Below are 17,486 nucleotides of genomic sequence, written 5' to 3'. Positions count from 1 at the left end.
GATAGATAGATAGATAGATAGATAGATAGATAGATAGATAGAGTTTAACAGGACAAAGTTAGATAGATTTACCATAACCAAATTTTATTTTAAACAAATTCTTCATTTTGGTAATTAATAATAATTTCTACCACAAAAGTATGTAATATGCAATTATAGAACCCAAGAAACTCAAAGGACTTGCTGTAAGGAAAAGTTGAGATTTCAAAGGACCGATTAAATGTATTAGACTATTTAAAACAAGTAACAGTCGCCATCAATAACACTTCCATACCCTTCACGATTTGGTAAGGTTTTTTACCTTCTTTCTTTGTGAATGAGCTAATCAATACATTAGCTCAACGTGCTTTCAGTATAGCGCCTGTCACACTCCTCTGCAGCGGCAGCGGATCAACGTCCCCACACCGACGCTTCAGATTCTGCTGTGTTGCTTTAAGGACGGATTCTGCGCACTGAGACTCGGAGTTTAGTGGTTGATCTGCAGTGGAAATAAAGGAGAGGAAAAAAGAAGAAAAGCAGGGAGTACTGGAACATCTTTGTGTCGGGGATAAAGACGGAATCTCAGCGTGGAGGAAGCTGACAGCGAACGCTGTCGTGGCGGGAGCATGGCAGGGACAGGGGCGAAGCGGAGGAGAGCGGGGCTGCCAGGCTTCTGTTGGAAGACGTGTTATTTTCACATTCTCTTCTGGGTAGTCTCCGTCTGTGGAGAGGAGAGGACCTTCATAGTAGAGGTAGGTCAGGGGATGCAGCGGTGCACGCATAGATGAGAGGGCTGCACCTTTTATTCTATGGCAGTAATGTCAGACGAAATAAACAAATGGCTTTATTAGATGGGAATTCATTTTTAATAAATTCTACCAAGACATGTGCATGATGCATGAGCATATTTTTGGGTTTTCTCTATCTGTTTTCATTTTTATCCAAAATAATACGTATTACGAAAAGAATGAAGTCTGTGGTGGTTTGATGAGGCAAACAGTGACACTATATATCGGGCTAATAACGCTACTTTGGAATCAATTTTAATGCACAATTCCCATACTTCGCATTTGTGGATGGCGGAGAAGGAAGAGCGATTAGAAAAAATATCCGCGCCTCCCAAAGGCTATTTATCCCCCCGGCCACCACCATCCTTCACCACGCTCTCAGCGGAGCCCTGGGTGCGAACAGGAACTGGCATCTGACGTGCGAAAAAACGAAGATACCAGCTCACTTACACCCAGGGATCTGCTGTACAACACGTAGTCGCGCACGTTAGGCACGTTCATAAAATACAACCCATGCACTATCTCGAGGTTTATTCTGGAAATATTAGAAAAGGGTCAAACCACGCTCAGCATGACAACCCAAAGGTGATGTGTTTGCAAGCACGCAATGTCGGAGCTCCGAGAGGAACCAGCACCATGGATAGCGCCCGCTGAAGAATGGAGGAAGGAATGGATAGATACTTGCACGTTTACTACGCAGACGGTTTACCTGTCGATCTAGGGCCACATTTTGATGACTAACAAATTAACTAAAAAATGAATGAATAATCCTACTGTATGTAGTGTGGACATGCTTTTAGCAAAACATGTTTTCTTTTCTCTATATGAATCTATGAATGCTTATTCAGTGTATGCTTCTGCTCAGAGTATTTTATGTCTTTGTGTTAATATTAGAAATCGACTTTCGCACAGGTGCAAGAGATTTTGCAAACTAACAATGGACCCTTAAATACTACCTAAAAATAATCCTTGTAACGCAATGTCTTCTATTATGATCTGATGACACAAATGGTTACATAGGTAAGGTTTTTATTATATATCTGGGTTGGCAATCATAAAAAAATCTTTACCGTTGTAGGCATATTAGCTTTCACAGCGTGCTTTGATTTAATTCGTAATGAAAGAGCATTGATACTATTATCGGGGCTACCTTGTTTGTTGGTGTTCAAATGTAAATAAATGGTGCATAGTTTATAATATTACTAGAAAATTCATTTTTTATACTGATGCTTTTATACCTTGACTCTATCTATCTATCTGAAGTTTCATACTGTGATTATACAGTATATATTTAATTGCTTTAATTATGCTCTTGCCATAATATGCTCATTCCATGCATTATATATATATATATATATATATATATATATATATATATATATATATATATATATATATATATATATATATATATATATGTAACAATTCTGTATTTTCTATTTTGGTTCAGTATATTATTGTTGCTGTGTTTATAGATATATAGTTATTGCCTGCTATGATTCTTATTTTACTGGAGGAGTGTGTTTTCCTGGTACTCTTGCCATCCCCTGCATCTACAAAGACATACTGGTTAGGTTAGGCTGTCGTGATATTCTGAATGGGCTATGTGAGAGTGTGAGTCTGTGCCTGATTGAGCCCTGCAATGAACTGATATCCTGTCCAGGGCTGATTTCTGCCTTGCAAATAATGCTCCTGTTGGATTGTGGGGGTTTAAGAATGTTGTGTTATGTTCTGTTTCTATCTGTTTGATGATAATCCTGGCCCAGTCAGTAATGGCTTTAAATTTTCATAATTGCATTATTGCAGGCATTGATTTTAACTAGTTTGACATTACTAATAAAACATTACTCTGATATTATTGCTATTGTAATGTTTTGGATTTAATTACTGATTAATGTATTAATATTGTGGTTATTACTGTTATTACACAGTTGACTGTCCCTGCTTTTAATTAATACATGTTTAGTGTTTTATTATTGCTCAGCAGGGTGGTGCAGTGAGTAGAACTGCCACTTTAAGGAACTTGAACTTCAGTTCAGTTCCAAATTACGGCAGCGTCTGTGTGGAGACTTCATGTATTCCCAGTGTGTCTGTGAAATTCTCATCCATGCTTTTAAATAGTATAGAAAAAAGATTTTATGTTGTGAATGTGTATGTGTCAGTAACCACTGTGACCCCATCCAAGGTTGGTTTCTTTTAAATGTGAATCTGTACTTGGAGAACAGATTCGAGAAAACCTTGAAGACCTATATATATATATCCATCAATCCATCCATCCATTATCCAACCCACTATATCCTAACTACAGGGTCACAGGGGTCAGTTGGAGCCAATCCCAGCCAACACAGGGTGCAAGGCAAGAAACAAACCTTGGGCAGGGTGCCAGCCCACCGCAGGGCACACACACACACCTACTCACACACCAAGCACACACTAGGGACAATTTTAGAATCACCAATGCACCTAACCTGCATATCTTTGGACTGTGGGAGGAAACCGGAGCACCCGGAGGAAACCCACGCAGACACGGGGAGAACATGCAAACCCGGGTCTCCTAACTGCGAGGCAGCAGCGCTACCCACTGCGCCACTGTGCCGCCCATATACAGTAAATATATAAGTCGGAAGGATATATGCCTGTGCTTGTATGTATTTATTCATGTTTTACTTAAACATTATTTAGAAAATTGTTTACATCATATTATCTCAATTATGATTTTAAAACAGAAGCAGTTACAATTATTTAGTAAGCCTGACATTATAATAAAAATAAAAATAAAAATACAAATATGAGTAAAGATTCATGAATCTTCAAACAACTTTAAAAGGAGTAAACATTGCAAAGGAAGTTAAAGTAGTCAATTATAGTGCTACTGTTTTTCATTAGCCCCACAATGTATTGTGATTCTCATCATTAGAGTGAGTGCCTGCAATTCTGTAAATTGAAGGATATATCAAAACCCCAACAAAGGTATGCTATATAGTAGTATAACCAAAACTAATGCAATACAATAAAGCAGGTCTTCCTTTGTTTTGCTACATGGTTAATGTGTTTATGTGTACATATTGTGGGTGCTTTTTATTTTTCAAAAATTATTTAAAGTATAATAATGTGTAAAGCACAATAAAGTGGTGAGTAACGCCTTCTCATTCTGGTATTACTATCTTTCAAAAGAGCTTTACAAAACCACTCATCTGAGTTATCAATGCAACTGCTTGCCTGCTAGGAGAAAGAGTGGTGGTTTATTCTAAATTGATTTTTAATGGATGCTGTAGCCTCATGTAGCCATGTTGAAGGAATATGCATTTTGTTAAATACTGTATGAATATTAACAGTAATTTGATGCCAGAAGTTAATGGAAAATCTGCAGTGTCAGATCCACAATTATGGCAAGATTGTGTTATGATAGTCAATTTGTCCATGTGTAATCAAACCTAAATGTACAAAAAATAGCAAACCCATATGTAACTGTTCATTTCTAGCTGCTGAGACACTTCACAAAGTTATTGAAATAGTGTCCTTTCACAATTGTCTACCCTGATGCTCTTTGTCATGCCCACCTCTTGCTGTTAACCATGCAAGCTCAGATCTGAGTCATTTTAAACATTCTTCTTAAAAACACTCCTGGGCTCAGTCATGCAGGCTTTTTGTATCCCTTGCTTCATGACTTACCTTGTGTTAGATATATTGTGCTTATAAGCATTTTTTGGATTTCTGACTTTCTATTTATCTGACTATAGTATAGCATTTGGTGCACAAGTCCTCAGATATGTCTTAATACATGTATTTTACCAATTTGCTACTGAAACTTTTTCATTATCACCATCCTTCAGTCTCACATCCTTTGATTATGTCACTAGATACTTTAATCCATGGACATTTGACCAGAACCTCCATGCTCATGATTCAGTCTTCATCTGATAGAGAGATAACTATAAGTGCATACGAGGATGAACAAGATGGTTGTAGACTGGGCTGACAGGACATAGTCATAAATATAGAAGATCAGGTCAAAAGTAGTCAAAAACAACAGAAAAACAAGCATAGGCAGGGATGCAACACACGGAAAAATGGAAAACTAGGTTTGAACATATTAAAGAACGGGAATTGTTTCTATCACTCATCAAAATCAATTGTGAAGGGTGGTGACAGGATTAACCATTAATCAGTTGTGAGGACTACATGCTCCCTCATGTTTGCAATAATGTAGCAGGTAGCAAGTGAACTGTAAAACATCTATGCTCATCAATTTAACCTCGCTTTTTGAATGATAGTCTATGGACCTCCTGGCAGATAGATAGATAGATAGATAGATAGATAGATAGATAGATAGATAGATAGATAGATAGATAGATAGATAGATAGATAGATAGATAGATAGATAGATAGATAGATAGATATTGTTCTCTTCTTGACAAAGAACCATTTAATTCTGTGAAGGTTTCTTTGCATATGAAACTGGTTTACTGGACTTTGAAATGGTTCTTAATATGTGGAATAAACAGAAATCTTTAATGTATAGTAAACTACCTATCAGGATACAACAGATTTAAAAACCTGAACTGTGCCTGTGTTACTATATGCAGTAAGAGTCCTTTCAAAATCAGGATGCCACTGATATTTTGCAAATCTGTTATCAATTCATGATTATGATTTATGGAATATGTTACAGATCTATTTCTTTCTTTCTTTCAATAACCTTGACTGTCTGAGGAAACAACTCTTTTAACTGCTTAAATCATTTAAGATGGATGGGCAGGGTGTTTACGTGAGAGAGTTTCTCACCCTACTACTTCTCCACATGTGATGATGGAGGTAGCATTTGTTCTGGAGCTAGATGAGTAATGAAGTAAATGTGAATTAATAATGTGAAGATATACTATATTTAATCTAATTGGAATAAGCTGAAATGTGATAGTCCATCCTCTTGACCCTTTTGTTAATGTTAACCATTCATAATTCCCTAAACTCCTGCTATCTCTTATTTTAAAACCTGTGCAGATATCATGTTTGACTCTCTCTCTCTCTTTCTCTCAAATTCAAATAAAAAAAACAGCTTTGTCAGCTTGACAAAGTTCAAGTTGTCAAAGGATTAATAACACTATACGAATAATATCCGTAAAAAGCACTGGTAAATAAATCTGAATAAGCAACATGTTCTGACTCTCGAACTGTGAGGATTGATAATTTCCCACTAATATTATGTTAACTTTCTTTTTTATTATTTAAATCTGCTCCTGCTGTAGGGCACACTCTTAGCACTGTAACACGGGCAGATCTCTGAGTTGCTGAGCCCTGAGCTGAACTTCGAATCTCAGCACTTCTCAAAGTCAGTGGCTATGATTAGAACTAAATTGTGCCTCGCTCTCTCAGAGAATATAACGGGCAGTATTTAAGTGGGCACCAATTGACTAATCCCTGATTTGATGACTTCATTACACTCTACATTTATATAAAATGTTTTTTAGAGTGTATTAGATACTTGTGACATGTGAGTAATGGGAAGTTAAAAAGATCATAAGGCATCATGTGCAGTATGGAAAGTAATGACATACTGTCTGTCTGTCTTCTCTTATAAAAAAGCACCCCGCACAATGGCCACTGTTTTTTTTTTAATGTATAGTTTCCTTCTGTGCTTGCTAGAGAATCATAAAGTGTTGGCTTTGGACCAGCACTGTACACAATTTAGAAGCAATGATGCTGTCTGGAGTACAGAAGCACGTTCTCCAATTTCCCACCCTCATTAGAGTAAGAATTGTCGAATTCCTGACAACAGTTACCTTCTAATCCTAACCTTGTCTACCTTTCATTTGACCATAAATTGACAGGTTTTAATCTGTTTGAATCATGAAAGCCCCCTTGCAGGAGTGAGAATTCCCATCTATTGACTTCAAGATTTAGATCAACTTGTTAAAAAAAAAAAAAAAAACTGCCTTTGAAATGTTTACAGTTCTTACATTTTTTTCTTAACTTCACATAACCCGCTTGTTTAACATGTTATAATTTAGTCAGGGTTGCAGGCTGATCTTCTTGTCTTCTAGCAGACGGCAGCTGGCACCCTACTGCATGCAGATTGTACTGTGGCTCTGAAGGGCTAATAACATTTTTATGTTAGTCTGCTATAAAGGTTTGAGATTTTGTCGGCAAAAGAGGGTGAAGGGGTTAGGCAATGAAATAACTCTTCCATGATGAAGCTTGCATTCTGTGATTGACTAGCAGGCCACTCCAAAGGTATCGTTCTGCTCTACTCTATCAGTACTGTACATGTCTTAGCAAGGGTGCCATGTGAATGGCTTGTCAGAAAACTATTCTGAAAAGTTGAAGTCTTCTTTCACTGTCATTCAGACAATTCCCTTTCAGTGACACACTGCTGCTTTGTAGTCTTTCCATCTTCTAACAGACATATGAGTAAAGCTTCCTCAACAGATGCACTCAAACCACACCTCTGTATTTACAGTGGTCTTTGCTTAGTGGTCAGTATAACAATGCTCTCCAGTACCCTTCCCTTAGGATGATAATACAGCAGAGCAGAGAAGTCAGGAAGAAGATGAACCTGCCTTCACTGACACCCTTCTTATCAAATCTGTAGAATTCAAAATAAGAATACTCAATATAGTGTGAAGATTCTGTGCAGGGATCAGCAAAACCAGATCAATGCTACTCATGCACTCCAATGGTCCATCTGTGTGACAGCAGCAAGCATTTGTGTCCAGTGCTCAATGAGTGGTGATTCAACTACCTTCAACTGCCACTTCCTAGTGCAACTAGTGGAGCTACATTGACAAGTACGCCCAAACCAAATTTTACCTGCACTCAATGCATCAGCAAAAAAAAAATACATCCCTTATGGGTGCATACAATGTCACACCTTTGTAAAATTTTACTAAAATTATTGCTGTTCTTCTCCTGGTGAACTTTCAGGATCAAGTACTGAAAATGTACAACAGATCCAAAATGTTGCCACCAGACTCCTGACTAAATACAACGTTCAGCTGACACATTTCCACTGTCTCAACTATTCCAGATATAAACCTGTCTTCGTAACTCTGTTGGTAATTTAACAGTTTAAACTCAGCCCCATTGTTTTGGACCTGGTAGCTTTACCAGAAATAATAATGCAAATTCTTAAAAAAAAACTGCATAAAATTTTTAATTTCCTCTTTGCTATAATGCATATACAGTGTTTTCCAGTAAAAATGAGGTGTTGTGTTGATATCCCATTGCGATATTTTTTTCTTTCCTCAAAGATAGTAAATAGCTGAACAGAACATATATAGAACATATGGACAGAACATGATCTACTAAATGAGAGGGGTGTTTCAACTTACAAATGGCAGATTCCACTTTCTATATTTCTATATATTTCTATATTTCAGAATTTTTTTTTTTGTAAAGATGTTTTTGAACCTTGTAAGTGCTGGTGTTGGAATTTGGATAAACAGTATAATTTCTTTGCCAAGTATATATACAGTATATATTCTGACAGAGTAGGATCTGCCCTTCTGAATCATACATAGGTCACGGGTCTTCAATAATGGATATTTATGCTATTGATGTTTATTTGAAAACAGTAAATGCACAGAAATAGAATCCTGTTTTTTGTACTGCTTCAGAACAGTAACACTAGACATATTCCTTGCAAATATTTCATAACCATTGTTTTCTGGGTGTTCCTGACCCATTCACTGATGCTTTTATAGTGTATGGAAGCTTATTTCAACACCTATGGAAATAAGATTAACATTCAAAGTGCATGTTTTGATATAAACCTTACTAAATTTTGCAGCTTATTCTGCTGCAACATATGCATGCAACATAACTCAATTCTCCAGAACTATGAAGTAGTTCTGACCTTTATTTTGAGGGATAGATCATGAATATTGAATGAAGCATGTTAAAGTTATAGCCAGTTAAATCAAAGTAGCAGAAAATGGACATAAATGAGACTGAGTTTAAAGGGTTAAAAAGCTGTGTTACTGCCTACCCTGTTTAGACCTAATAGACAATGAGGTCTTCTTCTGACATTTGTCCACTTTCTGGTCCAGTGTCTCATTTTGCAACTTGCAATGAAAACTGATATCATGGAGAATGTGTTAATTTGTCCATTTTCATTTCTTTTTTTTTTCCCATATTTGATTCATTTGTATGCTTTAATACTCTGTAACACTACTGAACAGGGTTTAAGCTTGCTATTCTGCATCTGTAAAACAAACAGAGCCTTGGTTAAGTCTTGTTTTATCTCAGTAAATTACGTGGTTCAAAAAAGGCACTTTACTGGCTTGATAGAGTACCATTTCATTCTGTAAGGTCTTCATGGAATTTAGATGGATTCTTTGGGCTTTGACAAATGTTCAATCTGTGGACATAACAGAAATCCTTAATGGACAGTAGACTACCTAGCAGGATACAACAGATCAAGAAAACCTGAACTGAGCTGAATTTCTTTTTCCAAACAGGAACTCAATTGGCATTTCATAAAACTGTTACCATTTATTCATGGTAATTTACTGTATGAAGCCTGTTGTGAATCAAAATAAATAAAGGTTCTTTCTGCTGGATGGTTCTTTTGGGAATTAAATCTGATTGAGCATTGCTCTGAAGAGCCACTCTGGTATCTTCATTTTTAAGAGCATACAAACACTACAGATAGCCACATTCTAATGTATATCTTATAAACAAAAGAGCATTATTCAAGGTCTTGTTACCTAGCAGAAACTAAATAACAGATACTCCTAGGTAGCTCCATTCTTGCCTAACCCAGAGCTCAAACTAATTTTGCTGTACAGTCTACCAATTCTTACTGCCAATTATCTCTTCATCATTTCACACAATGATTTCATGCTGGAACAGTTGCACTCACGTAGTCCTATCTGATTCTGAATTATTGTGTAATCTGATTTTTCATTGAAATTAATTTGTGTCATTTTTGTAGAACATCTTGTAATGACTTTAAAAGGCATTAAGTCATATAAAAAATTCTAAATAAAGTAAAGGTAAATATCATGGAGGCCCAGTGATTAGTACTACTGACTTTCTGTGAAACAGAGTGACTTGCAGAGTCCCAGAAATAGTTGCTTTGGCAAAATGCAAAGTAAAAAGACAGAGAAACAAACAAGGGAACGCTATGATACAAAACAGGCCTAGAAGGAGCAAGACTTGTGAGGACATGGTCAGTCAGTTTCCTGGGCCTAATCGGAAAGAGAGTTCACTGGTGAGAGCTCAGCCAGTGGAGATGTTACCAGTTCAGCAATCTCTGTCTCACTAAATCTTCTTCTCCAGTGCATTAGTTTTAATTTTTTAAAGCAATCTTTACAGGGGTTAGAGACCACCCTAAAGAATACATCAGGCCAAAGAGAAATAGTCAGACAAATTAAATGAGGACATTACCAGATCTGAAAGAATTTAACCATTGCCAAAGGCTTGTTATTAGTACAGAAGAAAGATAGCATAAATAACCAAAGGCAAATTTTAATACTTTGTGCCCAATATGGTAGGGATTCGTTCTGGTCCATCTTGACATTATAATTGGAAGAAGTCTGTGAGGGATTGACAGACAGAAAAATGTCTGCCCACTGTGTTATCTGCAATCTCCTTAACCTACTAGTAATAGGCCTGATACAGGCCGTCTCTAAGCCACAGCAGTCAAACCAACACTTGGGTAGCCAGGCTGCAACAGCAATAAATACTATCTGGGGAACACTGTGACAGATGTAGGAGACACTTTTGAGCAATGAGGCACTCCTAAGCGCCCGGAACAGCCATCAGCTCCAAGGGTGTGGCTCTCTGTTATGGCTACACAGCAAATAACACCAGGATACCAACACAATGTGTAACATAATTTGTTATATTATAAAATTAAATGAAAAACTCTGTTTGGAAACCTAATATCATGAAAAAGTAATTATTTTAAAAGGATAACAAAAAAACAAACTATCCTTACTAGTGAGTGTGTACTGTGTGGAATAGGGGCAGGCAAGCAAATGACTTAGCAGCCAGTAATTTAGTGCAGCACTAGTTTGGCCTGGAGGTTTATTCTCAATAAAGCAGCATTTCATTACTATATAATAAAGCTTCTGAATACCCTTGGATTTAATGAAAAAGCCGCTAGAGAAGAGGTACTGATTTATACACTGTATAACAAGATGCCACCTGTACTTCACAAATAGCAGTTCCCACCCACTGAGGGTGAGAGTTGAAGAATGTGCATATGGAGGACTACAATGGACCAAGATGGGTTTTGGAGAGGATTGTGATCTGTTTGTGATCAGTTATTGCCAATTACTGATCCCCTTGTGTTACAAATATTGTGACAGTTGAGCCTCCTGCCTGAGTTTAGCTGGCAGTGAACCATGCTGTGTTCTGTCCTCCATGATGTGACCAGTCTGCATTTACTCCCACACAAAGTTCCACAGTTGCAGCTAGCTGCGGTTCTGTGCAGACAAAGATGTTTCCCATTGTCCCCCTCATTTTAGCCAGACAGCTAACTCAAATTAATTTATCAATTGATGCTTTTCATCACTATCCCAAAGCAAAAAAATGCAATCATTCAGAATGCATATTTATACAATTATAGCACTGGTTAGATGACATGTATTAATCAAGTTCATAATACAAACATCCCAGCAGAAAAAAGGATACTGACATCCAGCCTTATGGAGGCTGCATTCATGGTAGTTTTTATACCCCAATAACTAACATTTCTGTGATAAGGGGCTGAGGCACATAGCTTAGCTGGGGAGTGAGTGAGTGAGTTCAGAGTGACACTGGGATGAACTGGTATGGAGAGTGAGAGACTGAGCAGGAACCTGACCAGATCAACTCAGAAGCATATATTATGTCACTGGAGATACATGAAGGTGAGTAAGAAACCTGAATAAGAAGGTGAGGAGACCTGCTTACAGTCGCAGTGCAAATCAAGATTTGAACCTGGAGTTGAGCAGACCAGCCAAGGGTGGCACCATAAGGTGCAGTGATGCATTTCAAGTCACAGCAAGAGTTCAGTGATTGAAAAGGGAGGTGAAGAGAATTACACAGCAATCGACTGGCCTCATGAAACACGGAGGAATGAGAAATTGTGGAGGTCAAGTTTATTGTCATGAGTAAAATGAAATTCTTTCTTGCATGTTTCTTCAAAACAGTTAACTAAAATATAATACAAAAAATAAATAGACAAAATATTTTTACAGTATGAAGCAAATATACAATATACTTATGACTTATGGGTGGAAACTGAATCTACTGGTGTGAGTGTCAATGGTCCTGTACCAGATGGGAGGAGTGAGAAAGCGGCTGGTCAGGATGTAATAATACTGTTTGCCTTTCTAAATAAAAAGTAGAAAGTATTGTTTATATCCTGAACAGAGGGCATCTGGGTGCCAATAATATTCTCCATTGTCTTCACCACCCTCTGAAGTGCTTTACTATCTTGAGCAAGCAGGTGGTGTACCAGGGTGTGATGTTTCCATTGAAGTTGGATCCTACTGTACACCTGTAGAAGTTTGTGAAAACAGAGGGGGAAATATGAGCTGTCCTCGGGCGCCTGAAGATTTAAAGGTGCTAATTTGGACTACAAACAAAATATGTTGTGTGCCAACCTCCAAGAAATGTAAGTCTTCTCACCCTCTGAACAGTGCCCACTCCAGTGTAGACATTAGTGTGGTTTGCCTTTTGCATTCTGACGCCTATGACCAGCTCCTTGGTTTTGCTGACATGAAGGGTGAGATTGGTGTGCTGGCACCGTTGATATCTTTTCTGTATAAGCCATTATTATTGGTGATCAGGCCTATGATGGAGGTGTCATCAGTTGTGCTCAGAGTCAAACTGTGAGTCAGCAACTAAATGGATAGATGAGTGGAAGTGTTCAAATCAACATAGGGATGAACTAGGACATGAGCAGACATGCTGTGACACTGGCATTGAATAAACAGTTGTGACACATAGGGGGTGCTATCGCTTCCTTGAACCCTTGTCCAAGTCACCAGACACCAGATAAAAGTCCAAAACTTGACTTTATTTATAAACAACAGTGCACAAAGCACCCTCCCTGAGTATCCTCCACTATACTCATTAAATAATACAATAATCACTACAATAAACAATCCTCCACTCCTAGACGCATTGCCACCCTTCCACCCAGCTCAGCTCGCCGTCTGGGAGCTCCCACAATCCTTTCATATTCCCTGACTCAGAAGTGTTCCAATCCCCAGTCCATGGTGATCTCCTATCACTTCCGGGTCAGATAAAAAGTCCTTTTCTTCACCCCGGAAATATGTCACTTCTGCTGTCGCTTTGTCTATGACACACTTCCGGGTTATAGGGCACATATGACTCTCTGGTCCTCCCTGCAGCGTCCTCTGTTGGCCCCTGGGGTATCCAGCAGGTTTGTAGAGGAAAACTCCATAGTCCATGATTCCCTGCTGGTATCTGGGGCATCTTCATGCTGCAGAGAGAGCTCCATCTGGCGGCCTGGGGGTATTGGCCGTGATGACAAGCTGACCATAGACCACACAGTCAAAAAGTTCAATGGGTCTGCTCAATGTCACACAATGATACAATGGATGAACTGGAACATAACTGTTTAGCCTGTAATGTGAGGAGATTTGATCAGTCTCAAAATAGTAGTTGGTGGCTGAGAGAAGAGATGACCAAATCTATTAAGTGTGACACTGGCATGAATTAGAAGGTGAGCAGCAGTTGTTACTGGAGAGAGCAGCAGACCTGTCTCAGATTCAGGCATGGCAAATTTAGAAGAACTGAAAACCTACTCTATATTACACACTGAGTGTCTGTGACTGAACTAGGAGTGAGAAGATTAATATGGAGTCAGGCTGAACTGTGAAGGAGGAGGCTTGGTTTGTTTGAGATCTGAGTGGGCCAGCTCTGTGTGAAATTGGGAATGACCCAAGTATGTGAAGTGAGCAGTCAGTTGAGGTAAAGCAAAGAAGTAGTGAAGATTAATAATATTCAGTACATCACTGTGGTCTCTGTATTTATTAAGCATTAGAATTTTGCAAATAGCCTGCTTCCGAAATATTCATTCACATGCTTTTTCCTGCTTATCATTATTATGTTACAGTACCCACTTTTTTCCCTCTTTCTTACTTTCCTTTGTTTTCATTCTTGTATTTAATAAATCTGTGAGGAAGCATTTGTTGGACTTTGCCAGGAGGAAAGTCAAGAAAGTGTTTTGCATTTGCATATTTGGCTGACACCTTTATCCAAGGCAACATGCAACATTTATGATGATTTAGGTCAAGTGACTTTCTCATAGTCGTACAGTCTCAGTAGTGGGATTCAAACCCACAAACTCACTGTTTGACATTCAAAGCCTTAACCACTACACAACACTGTCTGTCTCCCCAAGCATTCTAGAAATAGGTTGGTTAAGCTCACTCTTTGACAGTGACTGGTATATCATACCAAAACAATATTATCCTACAGTAACCACAAGTGCTAGCATGGACATGCTGCAGTGCTGGGAAATTCTACCAATCAGTCTTTTCTGCATGCTCTCACCACACCCAAACAGACAACAGGCTGTTCATTGAGTGCATCTCAGCTAACAGTCAAGGGAAGAGAAAGCGTCCTGACCGCTACATGAACATTCTCCCTGACAATATTCAGATGGCTTTCTCCTGGCAATGTCTGACCTAGATTATATGCTGAAAAAAATCTTTTAATTTGAGCAAAGTATCAATTATTTATTTGAGTTGTGACTGTTGTGGTTGTAGGTATTATTTTGTCCCTGTTGTGGTGGTGGTGAGATGACATGAAAAGCAGTATAAACATCCCACAGTGTGACTCCTATCATTCAACTTGGTCCTTTGAGGAGCTAGCACACCCTGCTACACACACACGTCATGTTGGAAGTCAATACCAATGACCTCCCAGTTCCAGGTGCCAATTAGTTCAGATATATTGTGGATGCTTCACAGAAGTCCGTCACCAGTATTCAAAAGTGAAGTGTGTGCAGTGCAGTTTGACTCTTGGATGGTGTGACAAGGTGCTGAGCCAATGTTATCACAGCAGCCTCTTTATCTTATTGGACGTGATAGATCATGTGCTCCTTGAATGTGCTATTTTTACATGATTCTACCATTTTTTGCTCTATGCTGCTGCTGTGCCTTCCTTGAAGTTTTACTCTTTTACATCGTACTAGTTTATTTACAGAAAAAACTTTCCATCTAAAACTTTGCTATAGAGAGCTTTCACAATAAAGACAGAAGGAAGCACTCTTGAAGATTTTTAGCTGAAAGACTTGCTTCCAAAATTCACAAGCTGTGCGGTGTGCACAGTTTGAGCAGAAGATGTGTTGGTGAACTGATCAAATGGACTAAAAGCACCATCTCAGCAACCCCACTTTGGTAGCTTTTCCCTTCTTCCTTGTATTTTGTGTGGCTCTGGGCACAGTGCAAGGTAGATTGAAGCAGACTTGACTTGCTAGGCTTTTTTTCCAGTTTTAAGACGCTGAATTTCTGGGGTGTGGAAATGCAGCTGTGCCACGGCAATGAAGGGATTTCCTAAATAAAAGCAAACTTAGGCTAACATCGCCTGATTAAATATTAAAAGTGCCTTTCAGTTATTGAATAATGGCAAGGCAGGAGTCGTATACTAAAATATTAATGTTAAGGAGGTGGTGGTGTCTTGCATATGAACCAGCAACGACATGTGTTTCCTTAATGGAAAAATCAAGTTGAAGGCGTTGTGTGGTTAGAGTGTTGTTTTGGAGGGCTAGACAGAGAGGAGGCAGCAGGCCATTTGTGTTGACTGGAGCACATGAAAGTGATATAAGCTGGTGGCCTGTGGGATTACTCCTGCTGGCCAGCACTGTGATTGGTGGACCGAACTGACAAAGCGACATTTTTCATTTATGAAATGTGACATATCATTAGATAATGGTGAATACTTGCTGGCTTTTATGGCCCACCTCTAACTGGCCTAGACCTTTTGTTGTCTGATACTAAATATCCTGTTGTTGTACACAAGCTATCTGATGCTGGTCAATTAGAAGATAACAATACTTACTTTCCTTTGATGGACAATCTTTGATTGGCACTGAGCTCTTACTGGCTGTCAACTGCACATTACCTCACTGCTGGACATTTGGTGGTTACTGCTGGACAGTTTCAGTCTTCTTCTCAGCACTTATTTGTTGTTTCGTTTTGGACATTTCCATGCCATTTCTTGTGTGGTATTTACTTGATGCTAGTTGACAGTTTCAGGACACAAGGCACTGTGGCTGTTTCTGGGCCTGCTCTGATAAACAGATTGCACCTTCATTCTTAATGGACACATATTCACATGCACTGACTGCTACTGCTACTGCTACTGCTTGAAACTTTCTTTTTTGCGTGAGGTTCTAGATTTTCAGCTAACGGTGAATCAAGACCTACCTGACACTTACAGAAAACTAAGTGCAAGTCAGAACAATTAAGGAAGAATTTTGGAGTGAATTGTCTCAAAGAAGGTACTATATAAAATAAAACCTGTCGCTGGACACCCAGTGAATTAAAGTATTAATCGTTTTAGCCTTTGTTTTTAAAATACATGCGCAAGAATGGAAGAAGACATTTAGTCTGGAGACAAATATGACATTCCAGCGGCTTGTCGTGCCTAGGGGAACTCTATGGAGCCTCCTCTATTTAATTTGACACTGTGGCATCTTTTCCTGGATTTGAGTGCTTTAATTTAAAGCGTCAATAATAGCACAGTATTCTGCATATGAAGCAGATGAGAAATGACATGCATCACATCGTGGCAGCAGCACAAATAAAGAGCTGCAAAGTGAGGGTCATGTAGAGGAGATGATGGCATGATCTTGGAGGAGGATTTTGCAGGTGTTTGGCTTCGGCTAGCAATGCAATGACCATCATTGCTATTTAAATTATACATTTTTATATTTTATATGAAAATAAAAATTTAAAAAAGAAACATTTTCTGGAAACTCTCAAGCAAGGTAAGATATCTGTATCTCCAAGTCAAGTTTAAACTGATGGCATAAGTCTTCTAGTTACCATGAGGTGAAGAGAAATTTAAACTATATACAATATTTCACATGGTAAGATTTAGGGCAGAGTTATTTTTTTCTGTTAGATAAAAAAAGAAAGTTCTTTATTATTTTATGTCACATTTCAGTAACTGGGTCACCATCTCATGTTGATTGTGAGGTAAACTGCTAAGAGCAGGAAACTGCTTTTGTAGGTAAGGCAGAGTTTTCAGGTTTTTTATGTCTGCTTTGTAATCTATATTTTGTGAAGTGGCCATCTGGACTGTGGCAGTGTGCAGGGATGGCCACAGATTCAGTAGTCAAGTTCAAGATCCCAGAGGTAATCGAACAGAAATACTGAAGAGAGAAGGCTTCAAAAGACTAGAATAGTAACACATAAGGTTAACAGCCATGGGGGTTTCACAAAGACAAACTTTCTCCTGAAATTGGCCATAAAAAAACTTGCTGAAGAATTCTGTTATGTTTTATAATGTCCACTTTGTCACGCTAAACTTCCCTCTCTCCTACTGGCTATTTTTGACTAATTGCGTCACTTAATGAAACAATTTCTTAACTACAGCATTCATTAGTTTAGCAATTCTTAATGAATAAGTCAATCATAACAAAGAGAGCTGATGATAATGAGGGCACACTATTAATGAAACTAAACCTGATGGAGACCAAGAGTTTCATCGATCTATGGTGGTAGTGAGTGGGCAGTGTTACCCACTGCG

General features: G+C 38.4%; 1 protein-coding gene across 1 annotated transcript in view; it reads left to right on the top strand.

Moving 5' to 3' along the window:
- The first annotated feature begins 471 nt into the window (after positions 1 to 471).
- Positions 472 to 17,486, top strand: part of mmp24 (matrix metallopeptidase 24) — a 139,359-nt gene continuing 122,344 nt past the window's right edge. The window contains exon 1 of the mRNA XM_039735357.1: positions 472 to 731. Coding sequence (XP_039591291.1) covers positions 606 to 731 — 126 coding nt within the window. The 5' untranslated portion in view covers positions 472 to 605. The remainder of the gene's footprint in view (positions 732 to 17,486) is intronic.

The sequence above is a fragment of the Polypterus senegalus genome, chromosome 14 (genome assembly GCF_016835505.1).
Source record: "Polypterus senegalus isolate Bchr_013 chromosome 14, ASM1683550v1, whole genome shotgun sequence".
In the NCBI taxonomy this organism is placed as follows: Eukaryota; Metazoa; Chordata; class Cladistia; order Polypteriformes; family Polypteridae; genus Polypterus; species Polypterus senegalus.
This window is presented reverse-complemented; position numbering and strand designations above follow the sequence as displayed.